We start from the raw sequence: 19,901 nt of genomic DNA, 5'->3' as shown, positions 1-19,901 counted from the left end.
TGTGGAGGCCTAAGGAAACTTACAGTCATGGCAGAAGGTGAAGGGGAAGCAAGCACAGTCTTCGTGTGACCAGCAGGAGAGAGAGAGAAGGGGGAAGTGCTACATACCTTAAAACAACCAGATCTTGTGAGAACTCTTATCAGGAGACAGCACTGGGGGATGGTGCTAAATCATTGGAGATCACCCCCATGATCCAGTCGCCTCATATCATGCCCACCTCCAACACTGGGGATCACAATTCAGCATGAGATTTGGGTGGGGACACAGAGCCAAACCACATCATGGGATGTACAAGATTGTGGTGGAGAGGAGTTTAGAACCCTGAAAATATAGGGTAGTTGAAGGGATCATTTACATGGATATTTAAATCACCAAAAATTATGGCAGTGTTGGAGAGAGAACTGCAATGTAAATATTAAGGAATGAGGAAGAGTGACTCAGGATGCTGTAGATGACTGCAGTAGGAAGTGATAATAGGCCCGGCGCGGTGGCTCAAGCCTGTAATCCCAGCACTTTGGGAGGCCGAGACGGGCGGATCACGAGGTCAGGAGATCGAGACCATCCTGGCTAACACGGTGAAACCCCGTCTCTACTAAAAATACAAAAAAAAAAAAAAAAAACTAGCCGGGCGAGGTGGCGGCGCCTGTAGTCCCAGCTACTCGGGAGGCTGAGGCAGGAGAATGGCGTGAACCCGAGAGGCGGAGCTTGCAGTGAGCTGAGATCTGGCCACTGCACTCCAGCCTGGGTGACAGAGCAAGACTCCGTCTCAAAGAAAAAAAAAAAAAAAAGGAAGTGATAATAGATTGTGAGTCTGGTGACAAGATTCCACCCCCCTCGCACCCCCCCACCCCCCGAGACAGGGCCTTTTTCTTTTGCCCAGATGGGAGTGCAGTGGCGCGATCACGGCTCACTACAACCTCCTCCCAGGCTCAAGTGATTCTCCCACTTCAGCCTCTCAGGTAGCTGGAACTACAGGCACTGACCACCATGCCTGGCTACTTTTTGTCAGGATTTTCTTTTTTTTTTTTTTTTTTTTTTTGAGGCGGAGTCTCGCTCTGTCGCCCGGGCTGGAGTGCAGTGGCCGGATCTCAGCTCACTGCACGCTCCGCCTTCCGGGTTTACGCCATTCTCCTGCCTCAGCCTCCCGAGTAGCTGGGACTACAGACGCCCGCCACCTCGCCCGGCTAGCTTTTTTTGTATTTTTTTTTAGTAGAGACGGGGTTTCACCGTGTTAGCCAGGATGGTCTCGATCTCCTGACCTCGTGATCCGCTCGTCTCGGCCTCCCAAAGTGCTGGGATTACAGGCTTGAGCCACCGCGCCCGGCCCAGGATTTTCAAAGCTGGGAATTTTTAGAGGGGAATGGAGGAGAATAATCTGGAAGTGCAAGTAAGGAGCAGGGAAGATTTCTTTCCCACATCTCTGTTAGGTACCGTGATATGAAGAGTGTGGAGGAGAAAAGAGGAAACCATCTAACATTTGAGATGACTGCGAAGGAAAAGACATCCTCGGGGAGTTGAATTTTACTTAGAGCGAGAAATGAAGGGATGATTCAGAGGTTAAAGAGTGGGATTTTGTTATTTACTTAAGGGAGCACAGTGGAAGTTTCAGGAAGTGGTAGGAGAAGGTAGAAGATGGCAGGGTGTTGGGAATAATTTGAGAAATCTCAGCTGCTGGAAGTGACTGAGAATCAGATATAAAGGCAGTCCTGATGTTCTGTTCTGGGTGCCGTTGCTGTGTAACGAATCTGCCACAACTTAGTGGCTTGAAACAACAAAGAACATTTTATTATTTCTCATTGTTTCTGTGGGTCAGGAATTTGTGAGGGCCTTGCTGGGCAGTTTTCGTGCAGCTGTCTCGTGGTTGTGCCTACATAGTTGCTAGAGCTTCAGTAGCTGGGGACTGAGCAACTAGGGATTGGCGGGCTATCTCTTGTTTTCAAGTAGTCTCATGAAGATTTCTTTATGTGGTTTCAATGTGTGGGCTGGTTTGGATTTCCTTATAGCATAATGGCCTCAGTTGGATTGATGTTTTGTGAGCCTTCTCATCACTCCTTGTCCTGTCCCCAGACAACCACTGATCTACTTTCTGTCACCATAGATTAGCCTGCATTTTTAAGAATTTTATAAGCATGGAATGATAAGTACCTTTTTTGTCATGTTTCTTTTACTTAGCATAGCTATTTTGATTTTCATCCATTTTATTGCTGAGTAGTGTTCCATTGCATGTATATACTATACTGTATCCATCGCTTAGTTGTGAACATTTGGGCTTTTTCCAGTTTGGGACTGTTAACAAGTAGAACCACTGTGAATATTAGTGTATAAGACTTCGTACAGCCAAGGCTGGCAGATCACTTGAGCCCAGGAGTTTGAGACCAGCCTGGGAAAAATGGTGAAGCCCCTGTCTTTTTATTTTAAAATCAAAAATTAAAATTTTTTTATAAAAAAATTTTAAAAAGACTTTATATAGACATACGCTTTCATTTTTCTTGAGTAAATACTTAGGTCACAGGGTAGATGTATTTTTAAGTCTTTAAGGAGCTGTCAAACTCTTCTTCAAAGTGGTGGTTGCACCATTTTACTTTTGAATGTAACAGAGTTTAATTGAGCAAAGAACAATTCAAAAGTTAGACAGCCCCTAGAATAGGTTCAGAACAGCTCCCCCGTTTTGCATTTTTACCAGCAATGTATGAAAGTTCCATTTGCTCAGTGTCCCTGCAAACACTTGGTATGGTCAGTCTTTTTAATTTTAGGCATTATAATAGATGTAGTGGCGTCTTGTGATTTTAATTAGCGTTTCCTAATGACCAGTGCTGCTGTTGATCCTTTCATGAGCTTATTTGCCATCCGTATATCTTCTTTGGTGAAGTGTCTGTTCAAATCATTTGGGTTTTTTTTTTTTTTTTTTGAGACAGTGTCTTACTCTGTCACCTAGGCTGTTGTGCAGTGGTGCAATCACACAGCCTACTGCAGCCTCCACCTCCTGCGCACAATCTTCTTGCCTCAGCCTTCTGAGTAGCTGAAATTACAAGCACACACCACCATGCCTGGCTAATTTTTTTTTTTTTTTTTTTTTAGACACTTAGGTCTGTAATCCATTTTGAGGTAATTCTTATATATGGCTCAATGTAGGTGGAAATTTGGTGTGTTTTTGCATAAGGATTTCCAATAGTTTTACCATCATTTCTTGAAACTACTATGCTTTCTCTGTTAAACCACATTTGTAACTTTAGTTAAAATCAATCATAATATTACAGGGCTATTTCTGACTCTAAATTCTGTTACATTGTCTATTAGCCTATATTGATGTCAGTACTACACTTTTAATTACTATAGCTTCAGAGTATGTCTTGTAAACCAAAAATAAAATTATAGGGACCCCCCTGCACAACCAACTGAATGGACCCATCCTCTCAGCCAAGGGCATTCCAAAATTAACCTGAAAAACTAGTTCAAGCCATGATGGAAGGGGGAGTTGAACATGTCTCATCACACCCTCCTCCCCTTTTGGAATTACTGATAGAACAGACTCTTGAAGTCTGATAAGAAACATTTACAACCTACCCTCTCTGAAGCCTGCTACCTGGTAGCTTCATCTGCATGATAAAACCTTTGTCTCCACAACCCCTTATGGTAACCCAGACATTCCTTTCTGTTGATAATAACTCTTTCAAGTAGTGGCCAATTAGAAAATCTTTAAATCTTCCTATGAGGTAGAAACCTCCCTACCCCCACTTTGAGTTGTCCCGCCTTTAACAACAGAACTCATATACATCTTACATATATTGATTGGTGCTGCATGTCTCCCTAAAATGTGTAAAACAAAGCTGTACCCCACCACCTTGGGGACGTGTCATCAGGACCTCCTGAGGCTGTGTCATAGGTGCGTCTTTAACCTTGGCAAAATAAACTTTCTAAATTGATTGAAACCTGTCTCAGCTACTTTTGGTTTACAGTCTTAAAGTTAGGTAATGTAAATTGTCCAGCTTTGGTTTATTTGTGTCGTTAGTATTTCCACATAAATTTTAGAATCAGCTTTTCAATTTAATATACTACTTTTCTCGGCCGGGCGCGATGGCTCAAGCCTGTAATCCCAGCACTTTGGGAGGCCGAGACGGGTGGATCACGAGGTCAGCAGATCGAGACCATCCTGGCTAACATGGTGAAACCCCGTCTCTACTAAAAAATACAAAAAACTAGCCGGGCGAGGTGGCGGGCGCCTGTAGTCCCAGCTACTTGGGAGGCTGAGGCAGGAGAATGGCGTGAACCCGGGAGGCGGAGCTTGCAGTGAGCTGAGATCCGGCCACTGCACTCCAGCCTGGGCGGCAGAGCGAGACTCCGCCTCAAAAAAAAAAAAAAAAAAATATACTACTTTTCTCTTAGATCCACAATTAAATATATTTGATGCTAACAATTCTGGTTTTTTGTTTTTTTGTTTTTCTGAGACAGAGTTTCAGTCTTGTTGCCCAGGCTGGAGTGCAGTGGCGCGATCTTGGCTCATCACAACCTCCACCTCCTAGGTTAAAGCAGTTCTCCTGCCTCAGCCTCCCGAGTAGCTGGGATTACAGGCATGCACCACCACGCCCAGCTAATTTTGTATTTTTAGTAGAGATAGGGTTTCTCCATGTTTATCAGGCTGGTCTCGAACTCCTGACCTCAGGTGATCCACCCACTTCGGCCTCCCAAAGTGTTGGGATTACAGGCGTGAGCCACTGCATCTGGCCAGTTGTGTTATTTTTAAAACCCAAGTTTCCCTGGTCAATCTTGGTTGGATGAAGCTTATTTTCAGTAGATTGCCCTGGAAAGGCTAGTGAGTACAGTATTCTACATTTTAAACTTGTCTTAGTCTTGCTACTTCAAGACAGCTAGGCTGCATGTAAAATTCTTGGCTCATACTTTTTCCCCATAAATTTCTATGAGAAAGTCTAATGATAACTGATTTTTTTAATTTTGTAACTTAGTCTTTTTGCTTAGAGGCTCTGAGGATGGGAGGGGGTTCTTCCTCCCATACCTAGGAATTTTTCTTTTTTTTTAATTCCTGACCGCTAGACCACCAGGGAGATTGTTTTGTTTTTATTCTTCAGGGACCCCATGTGTACATATGTTAAATAAATACTGTTTACCAACTTATCAACCATTTTGCTTTTTATTTATTTTTATTCCTTTAGTTCTTTTTCATGCCTTTGCTTTAGTGCTCCTTAGGTTTTCAGTCAGATATATTTGTCCTTGGGTACCTTGTAATCAGTATTACTTTTTCTTCTGTCAGTTTGTTTTCTGTTCGTTTTGAAATTACTTGTTTCCTGGTCTGGCAATAACAGTTGAGATATGAGGAGTTTGAGTTGCCGTCTGTCTGTGTATCTTGCTTTTTTTTTTTTTTTTGAGACGGAGTCTCACTCTGTCGCGGGGGCTGGAGTGCAGTGGCCGGATCTCAGCTCACTGCAAGCTCCGCCTCCCGGGTTCACGCCATTCTCCTGCCTCAGCCTCCCAAGTAGCTGGGACTACAGGCGCCCGCCACCTCTCCCGACTAGTTTTTTGTATTTTTTAGTAGAGACGGGGTTTCACCGTGTTAGCCAGGATGGTCTCGATCTCCTGACCTCGTGATCCACCCGTCTCGGCCTCCCAAAGTGCTGGGATTACAGGCTTGAGCCACCACGCCCAGCCTGCACTCTTCTATTGATATCACTGTCTTCTGATTCTGTGATTTCTTTATTTCTTCAGAACCACCCTTCATTTTCTACTGTTTGCTTCCTTTTTTTTTTTTTTTTTTTTTTGAGGTGGAGTCTCACTCTGTCACTCAGGCTGGAGTGCAGTGGTGTGATCTTGGCTCACTGCAACCTCTGCCTCCCGGGTTCCAGCAATTCTCCTGCCTCAGCCTCCCAAGTAGCTGTGACTACAGGTGCACACCACCATGCCCGGCTAAGTTTTGTATTTTTAATAGAGATGGGGTTTTGCTGCATTGGCAGGCTGGTCTCAAACTCCTGACCTCAAGTAATCCACCCACCTCTGCATCCCAAAGTGCTGGGATTACAGTCATGAGCGGCCGTGCCCGGCCTCCCCCGCCTACCTCCCCCCCCTTTTTTTTTTCAAGACAGAGATTACAGGTGTGAGCCACTGGACCCCAGCCTGTTTTTATTCCTTTTACCACATCTCCAAGGAACATCTTCCCTTCCAAGTGGGAATGTAACCTTTTTTTTTTTTTTTTTTTTTTTTGAGACGGAGTCTCGCTCTGTCGCCCAGGCTGGAGTGCAGGGGCCGGATCTCAGCTCACTGCAAGCTCCGCCTCCCGGGTTTACGCCATTCTCCTGCCTCAGCCTCCCGAGTAGCTGGGACTATAGGCGCCCGCCACCTCGCCCGGCTAGTTTTTTGTATTTTTTAGTAGAGACGGGGTTTCACCGGGTTAGCCAGGATGGTCTCGATCTCCTGACCTTGTGATCCGCCCGTCTCGGCCTCCCAAAGTGCTGGGATTACAGGCTTGAGCCACCGCGCCCGGCCGGAATGTAACCTTAAACAAGTCAGTTAACCTCTTTGTGATTACTTTTCTTATCTGCAAAGTGACTTAATGATTTTAAGTACTTTTTTTTTTTTTTTTAAGACAGGGTCTCACTCTGTCACCCTGGCTGGAGTGCAGTGGCATGATCTCTGATCTCCACTCACTGCAATCTCCTCTTCCCTGGTTCAAGCGGTCCTCCCACCTTAGCCTTCTGAATAGCTAGGACTACAGATATGAACCACCACACCCAGCTAATTTTTGTACTTTTTGTAGAGATGGGGTTTTCCCATATTGCCCAGGTTGGAATTATAAGTACTTTTTATCGTACAGCAAGATTGACAGTTTTATATTAGAACACGTTTATCTCTATATAATAGAGATTAACAGGAAAATGACAAGGCTGGGTGCGGTGGCTCATGCCAATAATCCCAGCACTTTGGGAGGCTGAGGTGGGAGGATCACTTAAGGTCAGGAGTTTGAGACCAGTCTTGCCAAGATGATGAAAGCCCATGTCTACTAAAAATACAGAAATTAGCCCAGCTTGATGGTGGGAGCCTGTAATCCCAGCTACTTGAGAGACTGAGGCACGAGAATCACTTGAACCTGGGCGGCAGAGGTTGCAGTGAGCTGAGATCGTGCCACTGCACTCCAGCCTGGGTGGCAGAGCGAGACTCTTGTCTCAAGAGAAAGCAAACAAATTAAAAAAAAAAAAAAAAAACAAGAAAATGACAAAAAGTAATATTACAACTCTGAATTTTATAACAGACTTTTTTGGAATTCATTGGCTAATACTGTACCAAATCCAAAATACTCTATAGTATACCAAATCCGACTCTACCTTATAGTATGAATTGGATTCTATCTGGACTTGTCTCACTGATCCCTCAAACAGTGTGTTTTATTTTTTATTGAAGTAAAAAAATTTGTCATTTTAGCCATTTTTAAGTATATAGTTCAGTAACATTAAGTATGTTCATGTTGTGCAATAGATCTTTGGAACTTTTTCGTCTTACATCCTGAAACTCTACATTAGCAAATCCCCATTTCTCCTTCCACTTAGCCCATGGTAATCATCATTCTTTCTAATTCGATAAATTTGACTATTTTACTTACCTCACATAAGTAAATTCTTTTTTTTTTTTTTTTGAGACAGTCTTGCTTCGTTGCCTAGGCTGGAGTGCAGTGGCACGATCTCAGCTCACTCTAAGCTCTGCCTCCTGGGTTCACACCATTCTACTGCCTCAGCCTCCCAAATAGCTGGGACTACAGATGCCCACCACCACACCCTGCTAATTTTTGTATTTTTAGTAGAGACAGGGTTTCACCGTGTTAGCCAGGCCAGGATGGTCTCAATCTCCTGACCTCGTGATCCACCCGCCTTAGTCTCCCAAAGTGCTGGGATTATAGGCATTAGCCACTGTGCCTGGCCTCACATAAGTAAATTCTTATAGTGTGTTTATTTTTGCTTCCATGCCTTTTTTGTTGTCCTTGTCCATGCTCTTACTTGGAATGCGTTCTATTTTGTCTACCTGTGCAAATCGTACTGGTTTTTTGGTTTTTTTCTCCACCCCCCCCCATTTGTTACCCAGGCTGGAGTGCAGCAGCACCGTCTCCACTCACTGCATCCTTGACTTCCTGGGCTCAAGTGACCCTCTCGCCTCAGCCCTGCAGGTGGCTGGGACTACAGGCGTGTGCCACCATGCCCAGCTAAATTTGTTTTTTGTTTGTTTGTTTTTGAGATGGAGTCTCACTCTGTCGCCCAGGCTGGAGTGCAGTGGCACAATCTCGGCTCACTGCAATCTCTGCCGCCTGGGTTCAAGCAATTTTCCTGCCTCAGCCTCCTGAGCAGCTGGAATTACAGGTGCCTGCCACCATGCCAGCTTATTTTTGTAGTTTTAGTAGAGATGAGGTTTCACCTTGTTGGCCATGCTGGTCTCGAACTCCTGACCTCGTGATCTGCCTGCCTCGACCTCCCAAAGTGCTGGAATTACAGGCGTGAGCCACCATACCCGGCCAAAATTTTTGTATTTTTAGTAGACACAAGGTTCTTACCCTGTTGCCTGGGCTGGTCTCGAACTCCTGAACTCAAGCAATTCACCTACCTTGGCCTCCCAGAATGCTGGGATTACAAGCCACTGTGCCCAGCCTAAATCCTGTTGGGTTTTTTTATTTTGTTTTGTTTTGTTCTGTTTGTTTTTTGAGACAGAGTCTCGGTATGTCTCTCAGGCTGGAGAGCAGTGGCGCAATCTTGGCTCACTGCAACCTCCACCTCCCAGGTTCAAGTGATTCTCCTGCCTCAGCCTCCCAAGTACCTGGGATTACAGGCATGTGCTACCATGTCCAGCTAATTTTTGTATTTTTAGTAGAGACAGGGTTTCACCATGTTGGCCAGGCTGGTCTCGAACTCCTGACCTCGTGATCCGCCTACCTCGGCCACCCAAAGTGCTGGGATTACAGGCGTGAGTGGTTTTTATTTCTTAGGTCGGTTTCCTGCATATGATCTTTCAGTATACATTAGTTTCTTTCCTTTTTAATTAAAATACTGTTTGTATTTCACATTTTGATGTTTGTTCAGATTTGTTTTATATTGTTTTTTGTTTTGTCTTGTGTGATAGTCTTAAATCCCTAGTTAGATCATAACTGAACAGTAACATGTTTCTATATATTTCTCAGTGACTTGCACAGTGCTAGTAGTGCTAAAAAAGTATTTATTATTATTATTTTGTCGTCGTTGTTGTTGTTAGACAGGGTCTTGCTCTATCACCCAGGCTAGAGAGCAATGGGAAAATCATTGCTTACTGCAACCTCCAACAACTGGGCTCATGTAATTCTCCTGCCTCAGCCTCCCAATTAGCTGGGATTACAGGCATGAGCTACCATGTCTGGACAAAAATATTTCTAGGTGCGGTGGCTCATGCCTGTAATTCCCACACTTGGGAAGCCGAGTGAGGCTGGAGAATGACTTGAGCCTAGGAGTTCGAGACCAGCTTGGCTAAGATGGCGAGACCCCATCTCTAAAAAAATTTTAAAAACTAGCCAGGCATGGTGGCATGCACCTATATTCTCAGTGGGCTGAGGTGGAGGGTCGTTTGAACACAGGAATTTGAGGGGAGAAAAAAGGCAGAGAAAGAGAAAGAGAGAGAGAAGTGAAGAAAGGAAGGAGGGAGGGAGAGAAGAAAGAAACAAAATAAAGGAAAAGAAAGAAAGAAAACTGGTACCAGGAAAGCAGGAAAGGGAAATTGAAGTAAAAAATAATAATAAAAATAAAATGAAAATTGGTTAGTCACTATTAACAATTTTGTATCCTTATAATCTGGAAACATTATAATTTCAAAAGAAAAAATATTCTTTGGATCATAGGTTCTGAGGTCAGAACAGCTTTCCCAGAGTCTAGATGAAGTCAAGTTTTTTCTGATCTTAATTGAAATAAGTGTAGCTGGCCTTGAACAAATCTACTCATGGTCTATGGATAGGAATTAAATTGTAGGGGCATTCACTTTATGACATTCATTCTTAGAACATTTACCTATGTCCAGCTTTTGAAGTAAAGTCACATAACCTCTAAGCAGGTAAGTTTCCTGCGGCTTTATTTAGGATTTTAAATACTCATTTTCAGTTTAATTTGGTTATGTTTAGATTAAGATGACTGTTGGTACTAACATACATTTTCTGATTAAACCTATCTGAACATGAGTTGTTTTTATTTCTTACCCTTTCCAGAGCAATGATTCTGACATTTGGGATGATACAGCATTGATAAAAGCATATGATAAAGCTGTGGCTTCATTTAAGGTATGAAACGCTTACTTAGTCGTTTTCTTATTTTCTCTTGTTATTCATTTGGAAGGGAATTGGTAACATACAGTAAAGTGTTAAAGTACATGTTACTCAGTTTTCATTTTGAAGATTAGATGGTAATATGAGTTAGTTAAATCAGGTGATATCTTCCTTTAGAAGTTGATAGCTTATATATGTCATCCTTTTTATGAAGGCAATTTAAATAAAATTTAAAATATTTATTCCTACCTGGGTATGGTGGCTCACTCCTGTAATCTCAGCACTTTGAGAAGCCGAGGTGGGTGGATCACCTGAGGTCAGGAGTTCGAGACCAGCCTGGCCAACATGGTGAAACCCCATCTTTAATAAAAATACAAAAATTAGCCAAGCGTGGTGGCACGTGCCTGTAATCCCAGCTGCTTGGGACACTGAGGCAGGAGAATCACTTGAACCTGGGAGGCAGAGGTTGCAGTGAGCCAAGATCGCACCACTGCACTCCAGCCTGGGCGATAGAGTGAGACTCCATCGCAGAAAACAAAAAGTGTATTCCTTTTAGTATTTTTACATTGTATCAAACTATAGAATTCCTGTAATTGAGATTAACAGGAAAGGGACAACCTGGATTATAATTTTAAACATTTAACAAGCATTCAATAAAATAATGATGAAGATAAATAGCATTAGTATGGCAATTAATACTTGTAGCATGCTGACAGTACTCTATGTGCTTTGCATATATTAAATTAATCTAATCATCCCAAATCCTGTAAGTTGGGTATCAAGTCAGGTGTTCCTATTGGGTAGGAATATACAGTTCTTTTAGGAAGTGTAGTATGGTTCTGTGTCTCAAGACACTTATACAGTTGGCCAACATCATCACCTTCTCCATTCTCTGAGATATTTAGTCTCACTAAGCACTAAATAAGGGTCATCAATAGTCCAGGCTACCTTGAACAGAGCATATACTCATACAGTATATAAAGAGTACCAAGCATACAGAGTTGATGTCTTTCTCATAGTTACTCTTGTAACGTGAGCTAAGGATCAGACCTCTGTGTCACCTTTGTAACTAATTTCTAGATTTTTTTTTTTTTTTTGAGATGGGGTCTTGCCGTGTCACCCAGGCTAGAGTGTGTAGTGGCATGATCATGCCTCATTGGAGCATTCAACTCACGAGCTCAAACAATCCTCCTACCTCAGCTTCCTGAGTAGTTGGGACCACAGGTGTGTGCCATCACACCCAGCTCATTTTTGTTTTCTTTGTAGAGATGCAGTCTCACCCTGTTGCCCACGCTGGCCTGGAACTCCTGAGCTTAAAAGATCCCTCCGCCTCGACCTCCCAAAGTGCTGGGATTACAGGCATGAGCCAGTGCACCCGGCCTAGATTTTTAAATGTGCTTTCCAGTATACACTGAAACTAGAAGTCAACTAAAGAATTACCAAGAGAGTTCTATAAAATAGAGATTGAAATGGGGCTCAGTGTGGGGTGGGTTGGTTATATTTCAGGGAGATGTAATCTGAGTAAAGGAAGAAAAGAACTGATGCGGGAAAACGATTGTTTTAGTAGTGAGTTTGAGTATGAATTAAGTTGAGATTGAGTTTGAATTAAGTTGAGGTTGAATATGAATTAAGTTGAGGTTGAGTTTGAGGTATGAATTAAGATGTGAAACTGATCATTGGAAATGTTAGATTGAGAACAGTCAGAGCTGGATTAATAGCTTCATAAGTGTGTTTGCAGACTGTTGTAACTAAAGTAATAAGAATAGATGGCCTTGGCTGGGTGCGGTGGCTCATGCCTGTAATCCGAGCACTTTGGGAGGCCGAGGCAAGCAAACCACGAGGTCAGGAGTTCAAGACCAGCCTGGCCAACGTGGTGAAACCCCGTCTTTACTAAAGATACAAAAATTAGCTGGGCATGGTGGTACACACCTATAATCCCAGCTACTCAGGAGGCTGAGGCAGGGGAATCGCTTGAATCCAGGAGGCGGAGGTTGCAGTGAGCTGAGATCAGCGCGACTGCACTCCAGGCTGGTGACAGAGTGAGACTCTGTGTTTGAAAAAAAAAAAGATGGCCTTAAGCAAGTAAAGAAGGATGGCCAGCTCTTACTGGGAATGCCTAAATCTAAGGCTTGATCAGAAGTAATGAAACCATTGGGGCCCTACATTGCCATGACATCCAAGGGGCCATGAATATCAGGAAGGAAGATAATTAACAGGGTCTAATGTTACAGAGAGGTTGAGAGGAAGGAGATTTGATTAAAAGGGTCTTTAGAGCTGATACAATCAGATGTATGATGCCTTTAAGAGCAGTTTTTATAGTGTAGGGAGTGGTCAAAAGAGGAAATAGATGCTTTCTGAGGTGATGGAGCCTTGAGACTAGCTTATAATGGTAACTGGGTTGTGTTGTGACTTTTATTCTGTGCACCACCCTGTAACATATACATTTTTATTCCTATTTTCATAGCATGCTCTAAAGAATGGTGACATTTGTGAAACTTCAGGTAAACCAAAAACCACACCTAAAAGAAAACCTGCTAAGAAGAATAAAAGCCAAAAGAAGAATACTGCAGCTCCCTTAAAACAGGTTATTTTAAAATGTTGAGATTTAACTTCAAAGGATGTCTCGTTAGTCCTTATTTAATAGTGTAAAATGTCTTTAACTTAAGTGATTAGTACAGTGTTTATGTTGACACATAATTACACAACTTCAAAAACAACTATTACATTTTCTGTTATTTAGGAACATGCATGTTAGTCATGAAAGTGTAAAGAATTAGATGGGAATGATAAATGCTAAAATCAGGACATATGTTCCATTTGTGAGTGGAAGGCAGGGCAGAAGGTGCCGTTTGGGAGGAGTACCCAAGAGCCGTAAGCTGAATTGGCAGTGTTTTACATCTTAAGCTGAGAGATTTTTTTCCCCCTTTTGCTTCAAAAACCCTGAAACTATTAATTCCAAGGAACCCAGAAGTCTAGGTGGATTATTTCTGCTAGTTAAAAACAGTAGTCCTGAAAGCCGAATATTGTGGTGTCTTTTGAGGCAACTTTAGTTTCATCATTACCAAGGGGAAGAGAGCTGACAGTTGACGAGCACTTGGTCTAGGCCAGTCCAGAGTGCTGGGCACCCTATGCATTTTCTCTCCCTCCTGCTGTTCACCACAAATATGGGAGGTAGCTTATATTATAGCCATCTAATAAGATAGGGAAACTAAGACTCAAAGAGATTCAGAAACTTGTACATGATTATAAAAGCGAGAGAGTTGGAATTCAGATTTATGTATTTAGACCCCAAGCCTTTCTCATTACATTATTTTGCCTTCCAAGTCTCTACCCTCTATCCTTTGCCTCCACACTGATCAAAACAAGATGTTAGTTTGCCCTCTTCAAAAGAAATGTGTGCATGTATATATCTTTGATTTCTTTTGTAGTGGAAAGTTGGGGACAAATGTTCTGCCATTTGGTCAGAAGACGGTTACATTTACCCAGCTACCATTGCTTCAGTTGATTTTAAGAGAGAAACCTGTGTTGTGGTTTACACTGGATATGGAAATAGAGAGGAGCAAAATCTGTCCGATCTACTTTCCCCAATCTCTGAAGTAGCTAATAATATAGAACAGAATGCTCAAGAGGTAAGGATACAAAAAAAAAATTCAATTTCTTGAAGCAGAGACTAGATGAGAAACTGTTAAATAGTATATATAGTTGTCAGTTTGATCCACTGAGGCATTAATTTTTTCTTAATGACACCCTTATAACAAAAACCTGCATATTTTTTCTTTTTAAAGAATGAAAATGAAAGCCAAGTTTCAACAGATGAAAGTGAGAACTCCAGGTCTCCTGGAAGTAAATCAGATAACATCAAGTCCAAATCTGCTCCATGGAACTCTTTTCTCCCTCCACCACCCCCCATGCCAGGGCCAAGACTTGGACCAGGAAAGGTAAACCTTCTATGAAAGGTTTTCCAGAAAATAGTTAATATCGGGACATATAACCTCTCTGTTAACTAATTTGTAGCTCTCCCATGAAATTTTTGTAGCTTAAATACACAAGAATTTTTTGAAAAGGAAATAAGATGATGCAAAATAGTTAATTTTTTAAAAAAAGTTAGACACTGCAGTGGATGCAACAATGCTTTATATGAAAGATTTATCTGGTTACTTTTGTGGAGTATTAGGTATTAGACTGATAATTAGCACACTTACTTAAGTTAGAAAGTATAATCGTGGGCCAGATGCGGTGGCTCACGCCTGTAATCCCAGCACTTTGGAAGGCCAAGGCGGGCGGATCACGAGGTCAGGAGATGGAGACCATCCTGGCTAACACGGTGAAACCCCATCTTTAGTAAAAATACAAAAATATTAGCCAGGCATGGTGGCAGACACCTGTAGTCCCAGCTACTCGGGAGACTGAGGCAGGAGAATGGCGTTAACCTGGGAGGCAGAGCTTGCACTGAGTCAAGATCGTGCCACTGCACTCCAACCTGGATGACAGAACGAGACTCTGTCTCAAAAAAAAAGAAAGTGTAATAATAATTTATCATTAGCTGGATGATATGCTGTTGTTTCCCATGTCACCTGTATAAGATATGTAAAATAAGAACACGTTATTTACATCTAATACAGATAAAATCCTGAGGCGCTCTCAGATTGTTTTGTAGAGTTCAAATGTAAATATTGTTTTCATTTATGGTCGTTTTGGTTATAAGTAACAGAAATCAACTCTAAAAAGATTTTATTATAGGTTAGATTATGTCATGGAACCTGAGGGCTTGTCCCTTTCTAGTTCTTTTGTGTAAAGCAGTGATTTCTTCCATGGAGGGGATGGTATTTAGGCTTTTTTTTTTTTTTTTTTGAGATGGAGTCTTGCTCTTTTGCTCAGGCTGGAGTGCAGTGGCGCCATCTCGGCTCACTGCAACTTCCACCTCCTGGATTCAAGCGATTCTCCTGCCTCAGCCTCCTAAGTAGCTGAGATTAAAGGCACCCACCACTGCACCTGGCTAATTTTGTATTTTTAGTAGAGACGGGGTTTCACCATGTTGGCCAGGCTGCTCTTGAACTCCTGACCTCAAGTGATCTCCCCACCTTGGCCTTCCAAAATGCTAGGATTACAGGCGCCTGGCCTAGGCAATCATGTTTAAAAATCAAGCATGACTCATCAAAAGTTTTAAGATTTTCTGGGATAATGTTTTTATTGAGGCTTACATTATATTGTAGTTTTTTGACTCTAAAATGATGTACCCTCTTAGAATATATATATCATGCTTCATTGGTCTCAGGGGGCTGATTTTTATAAGGTGAGAGATTTGCTAGTTTTCACAGTATGTGCTCTAAGTTAGCATATATAGCTAAACAGGCTTTCATAAAAACATTATACAATTTAGTTAATGAAATTTGGGCTATAGTCTTTTATGATTGAAATAATTTTGCTGAATAGACTGTCTCTGATTTATTAGGTAATTACCACTCTTATTTTTTTTTTACTTCCTTAATGTCTACATAGAAGGGAAATGAGAAAAATCCAGAGGTTGTCATTTGACTTATGAGTCTGTTTGACTTCAGGATTTGGTACATGAAATTTAACTTAACCTTTTTGATATGTTACAAATATTCTGGGTAATTATTTTTATCCTTTTGGTTTTGAGTCCTTTTTATTCCTATCATATTGAAATTGGTAAGTTAATTTTCATTTGAATATTCCTTATAGCCAGGTCTAAAATTCAATGGCCCACCACCACCACCACCACCATCACCCCACTTACTATCATGCTGGCTGCCTCCATTTCCTTCTGGACCACCGGTAAGTAAAAAAGAGTATAGATTAGGTTTTGCTTTCATATACAATTTGATAATTAGCAGAATAGGATCGGAAAATGTCATTGTAGACCATCCCTTGGGCCAGATTCTAATGGGTAGAAATTTGAACTAAACCTCTGGGGTTTTTTTGTTTGTTTGTTTTTAATGCCTTTCTGTTACCCAAATGCAGTGCTCTTGTAGTCCCAACTCTAAGCTCTAGGTTGCCTGCTTCTTTCCTGGCAGAAGTTGGTATCTAGTCTATAGGGAGGTAGTTCCTGTTAGAAGGGATTTAATTATACCATATATAAGAGATTAGTGTTTGCCCTTCTAGGTATAGTTGGATGTTAGCTTTTGATGTAAACTGGATTTCTTTTTCTTTCTTTCTTTTTTTTTTTTTTTTTTTTTTTTTTGAGGCAGAGTTTTGCCCTTGTTGCCCAGGCTGGAGTGCAGTGGTGTGATCTCGGCTCACTGCAACCTCCGCCTCCTGGGTTCAAGCAATTCTCCTGCCTCAACCTCCCAAGTAGCTGGGATTATAGGCGCCTGCCACCACGCCCGGCTTATTTTTGTATTATTAGTAGAAATGGGGTTTCACCATGTTGGCCAGACTGGTCTTGAACTCCTGACCTTAGGTGATCTGCCCACCTTGGTCTCCCAAAGTGCTGGGATTACAGGCGTGATCTACCGCACCCAGCTGTAAACTGGATTTCTAATGTTAGATTTTTAGGTATTAACAATAGATACAACGATACTCTTTGGCATACTGTGTATTGGGATGGGGTTAGGACAGATGTTCTACCCAAGATGTTTGCTTAAAATGGCCCTTGAAATGGTATGTGAGCTGTGTGTGTGTGTGTGTATTAAGGAAAAGCATAAAGGTATTTATGCTTGACTTTTTTTTACTCATAGCTTCATAGTGGAACAGATATATAATCTAAATCAAAATGTTTAAATTTTTATGTCACTGTCTTTTGATCCTTGTTAAATTTAATTTTGTTGGTCTTTTGTTGTTATTGGTTGGCTTTCTCCAAATGCTAGCTATATTAAGAAATTTAAGGCCAGGTACAGTGGCTCATGCCTGTAATCCCAGCACTTTAGAAGGCCAAGGCAGGAGGATCACTTGAGCTCAGGAGTTTGAGACCAGTCTGGGCAGCATAGCAAGACCTCGTCTTTGTTTAGGGGGAAAAAAAAGAAATTTAAGTAGGAGATGATCTAAGCAAAGATACAATTAATATCCAGCATTCACTGTATAATATAAATCCCCAGACTTTACTTTTTTGTTTACTGGATATAAATAACATCTTTTTCTGTCTCCAGATAATTCCCCCACCACCTCCCATATGTCCAGATTCTCTTGAGGATGCTGATGCTTTGGGAAGTATGTTAATTTCGTGGTACATGAGTGGCTATCACACTGGCTATTATATGGTAAGTAATCACTCAGAATCTTTTCCTGACAATTTTTTTGTAGTTGTGTGACTTTGTTTTGTAAATTTGTAAAATACTACTTGCTTCTCTCTTTATATTCCTAAAAAAAAAATAATAATAAAGTACAACTATCTGTCTGAAGCTTAAATTACTCTTGCATTGTCCCTAAGTATAATTGTAGTTAATTTTTAAAAGCTTTCATGCTGCTGTTAGATTATTTTGATTATACATTTTTGAATTGAAGTTATACTTTTAATGTTTTAATCTCTGCTTTGATTTGAAATTGATTGTACGGGAATGGAAAAGATGGGATAATTTTTCGTAAAAGAAAAATGAAATTTTTATTTATTTATTTATTTATTTTTTGAGACGGAGTCTTGCTCTGTTGCCCAGGCTGGAGTGCAGTGGCACGATCTTGGCTCACTGCAGGCTCTGCCTCCCGGGTTCATGCCAGTCTCCTGCCTCAGCCTCCCAAGTAGCTGGGACTACAGGTGCCTGCCACCACACCCGGCTAATTTTTTGTATTTTTTAGTAGAGACAGGGTTTGACCATGTTAGCCAGGATGGTCGCAATCTCCTGACCTCATGATCCACCCACCTCGGCCTCCCAAGAAAAATGAAATTCTTCTTATGCACAAAGATCTGGGGTAATATGTACCACATGAACTTTGGGGAGTATGGCTTCAAACTTGTCACTTTATACATTAGTCTCTTACAGACATGTTCTATTGTGTTTTAGTCAAAACATTTAAAATTATTTTTAAAAGGAAGCTCATGTGCCCTGCTAAAATTATTATGTGATATTATAGGCACTTGAATTTTTAGTAAATTAATATAGAAGAAACAACTGACTTAAAGGTGTACGTTTGTAAATGTATCGTCTATGTGTGCCCCCTTTAATATTCTTATTTAAAAGTTAAGGCCGGGCATAATGGCTCATACCTATAATCCCAACACTTTGTGAGGCCGAGGCGGGCAGATCACTTGAGATCAGAAGTTCGAGACCAGCCTGGCCAGCATGATGAAACCCCGTCTCTACTAAAAATACCAAAAAAAATTTAGCTGGGCGTGGTGGCGCATGCCTGTAATCCCAGCTACTTGGGAGGCTGTGGCAGGAAAATTGCTTGAACCAGGGAGGCGGAGGTTGCGGTGAGTTGAGATTGTACCACTGCACTCTACCCTTGGTGACAGAGTACGACTCCATCTCAAAAAAAGAAAAAGGCCTGGCGCAGTGGCTCACACCTATAATCCCAGTACTTTGGGAGGTCGAGGCAGGTGGATCACTTGAGGTTAGGAGTTCAAGACCAGCCTGGACAACATGGTGACACCCCGTCTCTACTAAATACACAAAATTAGCCCAGTGTGGTAGCGGGCAGCTATAATCCCAGCTACTTGGGAGGCTGAGGCAGGAGAATCACTTGAACCTGAGAGCAGAGGTTGCAGTGAGCCAAGATCACACTGCTGCGTTCTAGCCTAGCCAACAGAGTGAGGATTTGAGGGGGAAAAAAAAAGAGTCACTCGTCAGTTGTTGTATAACCTTGGTATATTTGTATATATCATGAATTCTTCATTTTAATGACCAAAAAGTAACAAATCAACAGCTTGTAATTTGTTTTGAGATCAGTTGTGACTGTAATACTCTAAGCTTTTACGTTTTTTAAATCATGAAATAGTTGAAGAAAAAATATATAATGTAAATATAAAGTATTGGTATAATTTATGTTCTAAATAGCTTTCTTGAGATATAATTCACATGGTGTGCAGTTTACCTTTGAAAATATACAAGTTGACCGGACGCAGTGGCTCATGCCTCTAATCCGAGCACTTTGGGGGGCCAAGGCAGGCAGATCACGAGGTCAGGAGATCGAGACCATCCTGGCTAATACAGTGAAAATATCATCTCTACTAAATATACAAAAAAAACTAGCCAGGCGTGGTGGCGGGCGCCTTGTGTCCCAGCTACTCGGTAGGCTGAGGCAGGAGAATGGTGTGAACCCAGGAGGTGGAGCTTGCAGTGAGCCGAGATTACGCCACTGCACTCCACCCTGGGCAACAGAGCGAGACTCCGTCTCAAAAAATAAAATAAAATAAAAAAGAAAATATACAAGTCAGTGGTTTTGGTTTTCACAGTTATGCAACCATCACTACAATTTTAGAACATTTTCATCACCCCAAAAAGAAACCCTGTTACCTTCATTTTCCCCACCCCTAGGCAGTCAGTACGCTTTCTGTCTCTATGAATTTGTCTATTTTAGATATTATATATAAACGGAAGTGTATGATATGTGGTCTTTTGTGTCTGGCTTCTTTCACTTAGCTTACGATTTTCAAGATTCATCGATGCTGTAGCATGCATCAGTACTGCATTCCTTCGTATTGCTGAATATTCCATTGTTTGGTTATATCACGTTTTATCCA

At 41.7% G+C, this 19,901-nt stretch overlaps 1 protein-coding gene across 1 annotated transcript in view; it reads left to right on the top strand.

Annotated features, from left to right (window-relative positions):
• The window catches only part of LOC117065226 (survival motor neuron protein), a 31,641-nt gene that overhangs the window by 3,047 nt on the left and 8,693 nt on the right, over window positions 1–19,901 (top strand). Inside the window, exons 2-7 of the mRNA XM_033179818.1 lie at window positions 10,211–10,282; window positions 12,732–12,851; window positions 13,696–13,896; window positions 14,053–14,205; window positions 15,971–16,063; window positions 17,374–17,484. Of these exons, the coding sequence (XP_033035709.1) occupies window positions 10,211–10,282; window positions 12,732–12,851; window positions 13,696–13,896; window positions 14,053–14,205; window positions 15,971–16,063; window positions 17,374–17,484 (750 nt within the window). The remainder of the gene's footprint in view (window positions 1–10,210; window positions 10,283–12,731; window positions 12,852–13,695; window positions 13,897–14,052; window positions 14,206–15,970; window positions 16,064–17,373; window positions 17,485–19,901) is intronic.

Source organism: Trachypithecus francoisi, unplaced genomic scaffold (genome assembly GCF_009764315.1).
Source record: "Trachypithecus francoisi isolate TF-2019V2 unplaced genomic scaffold, Tfra_2.0 Lachesis_group2, whole genome shotgun sequence".
NCBI lineage: Eukaryota > Metazoa > Chordata > Mammalia > Primates > Cercopithecidae > Trachypithecus > Trachypithecus francoisi.
The sequence above is the reverse complement of the archived record's forward strand: the minus strand, read 5'-3'. Positions and strand labels throughout refer to the sequence as shown.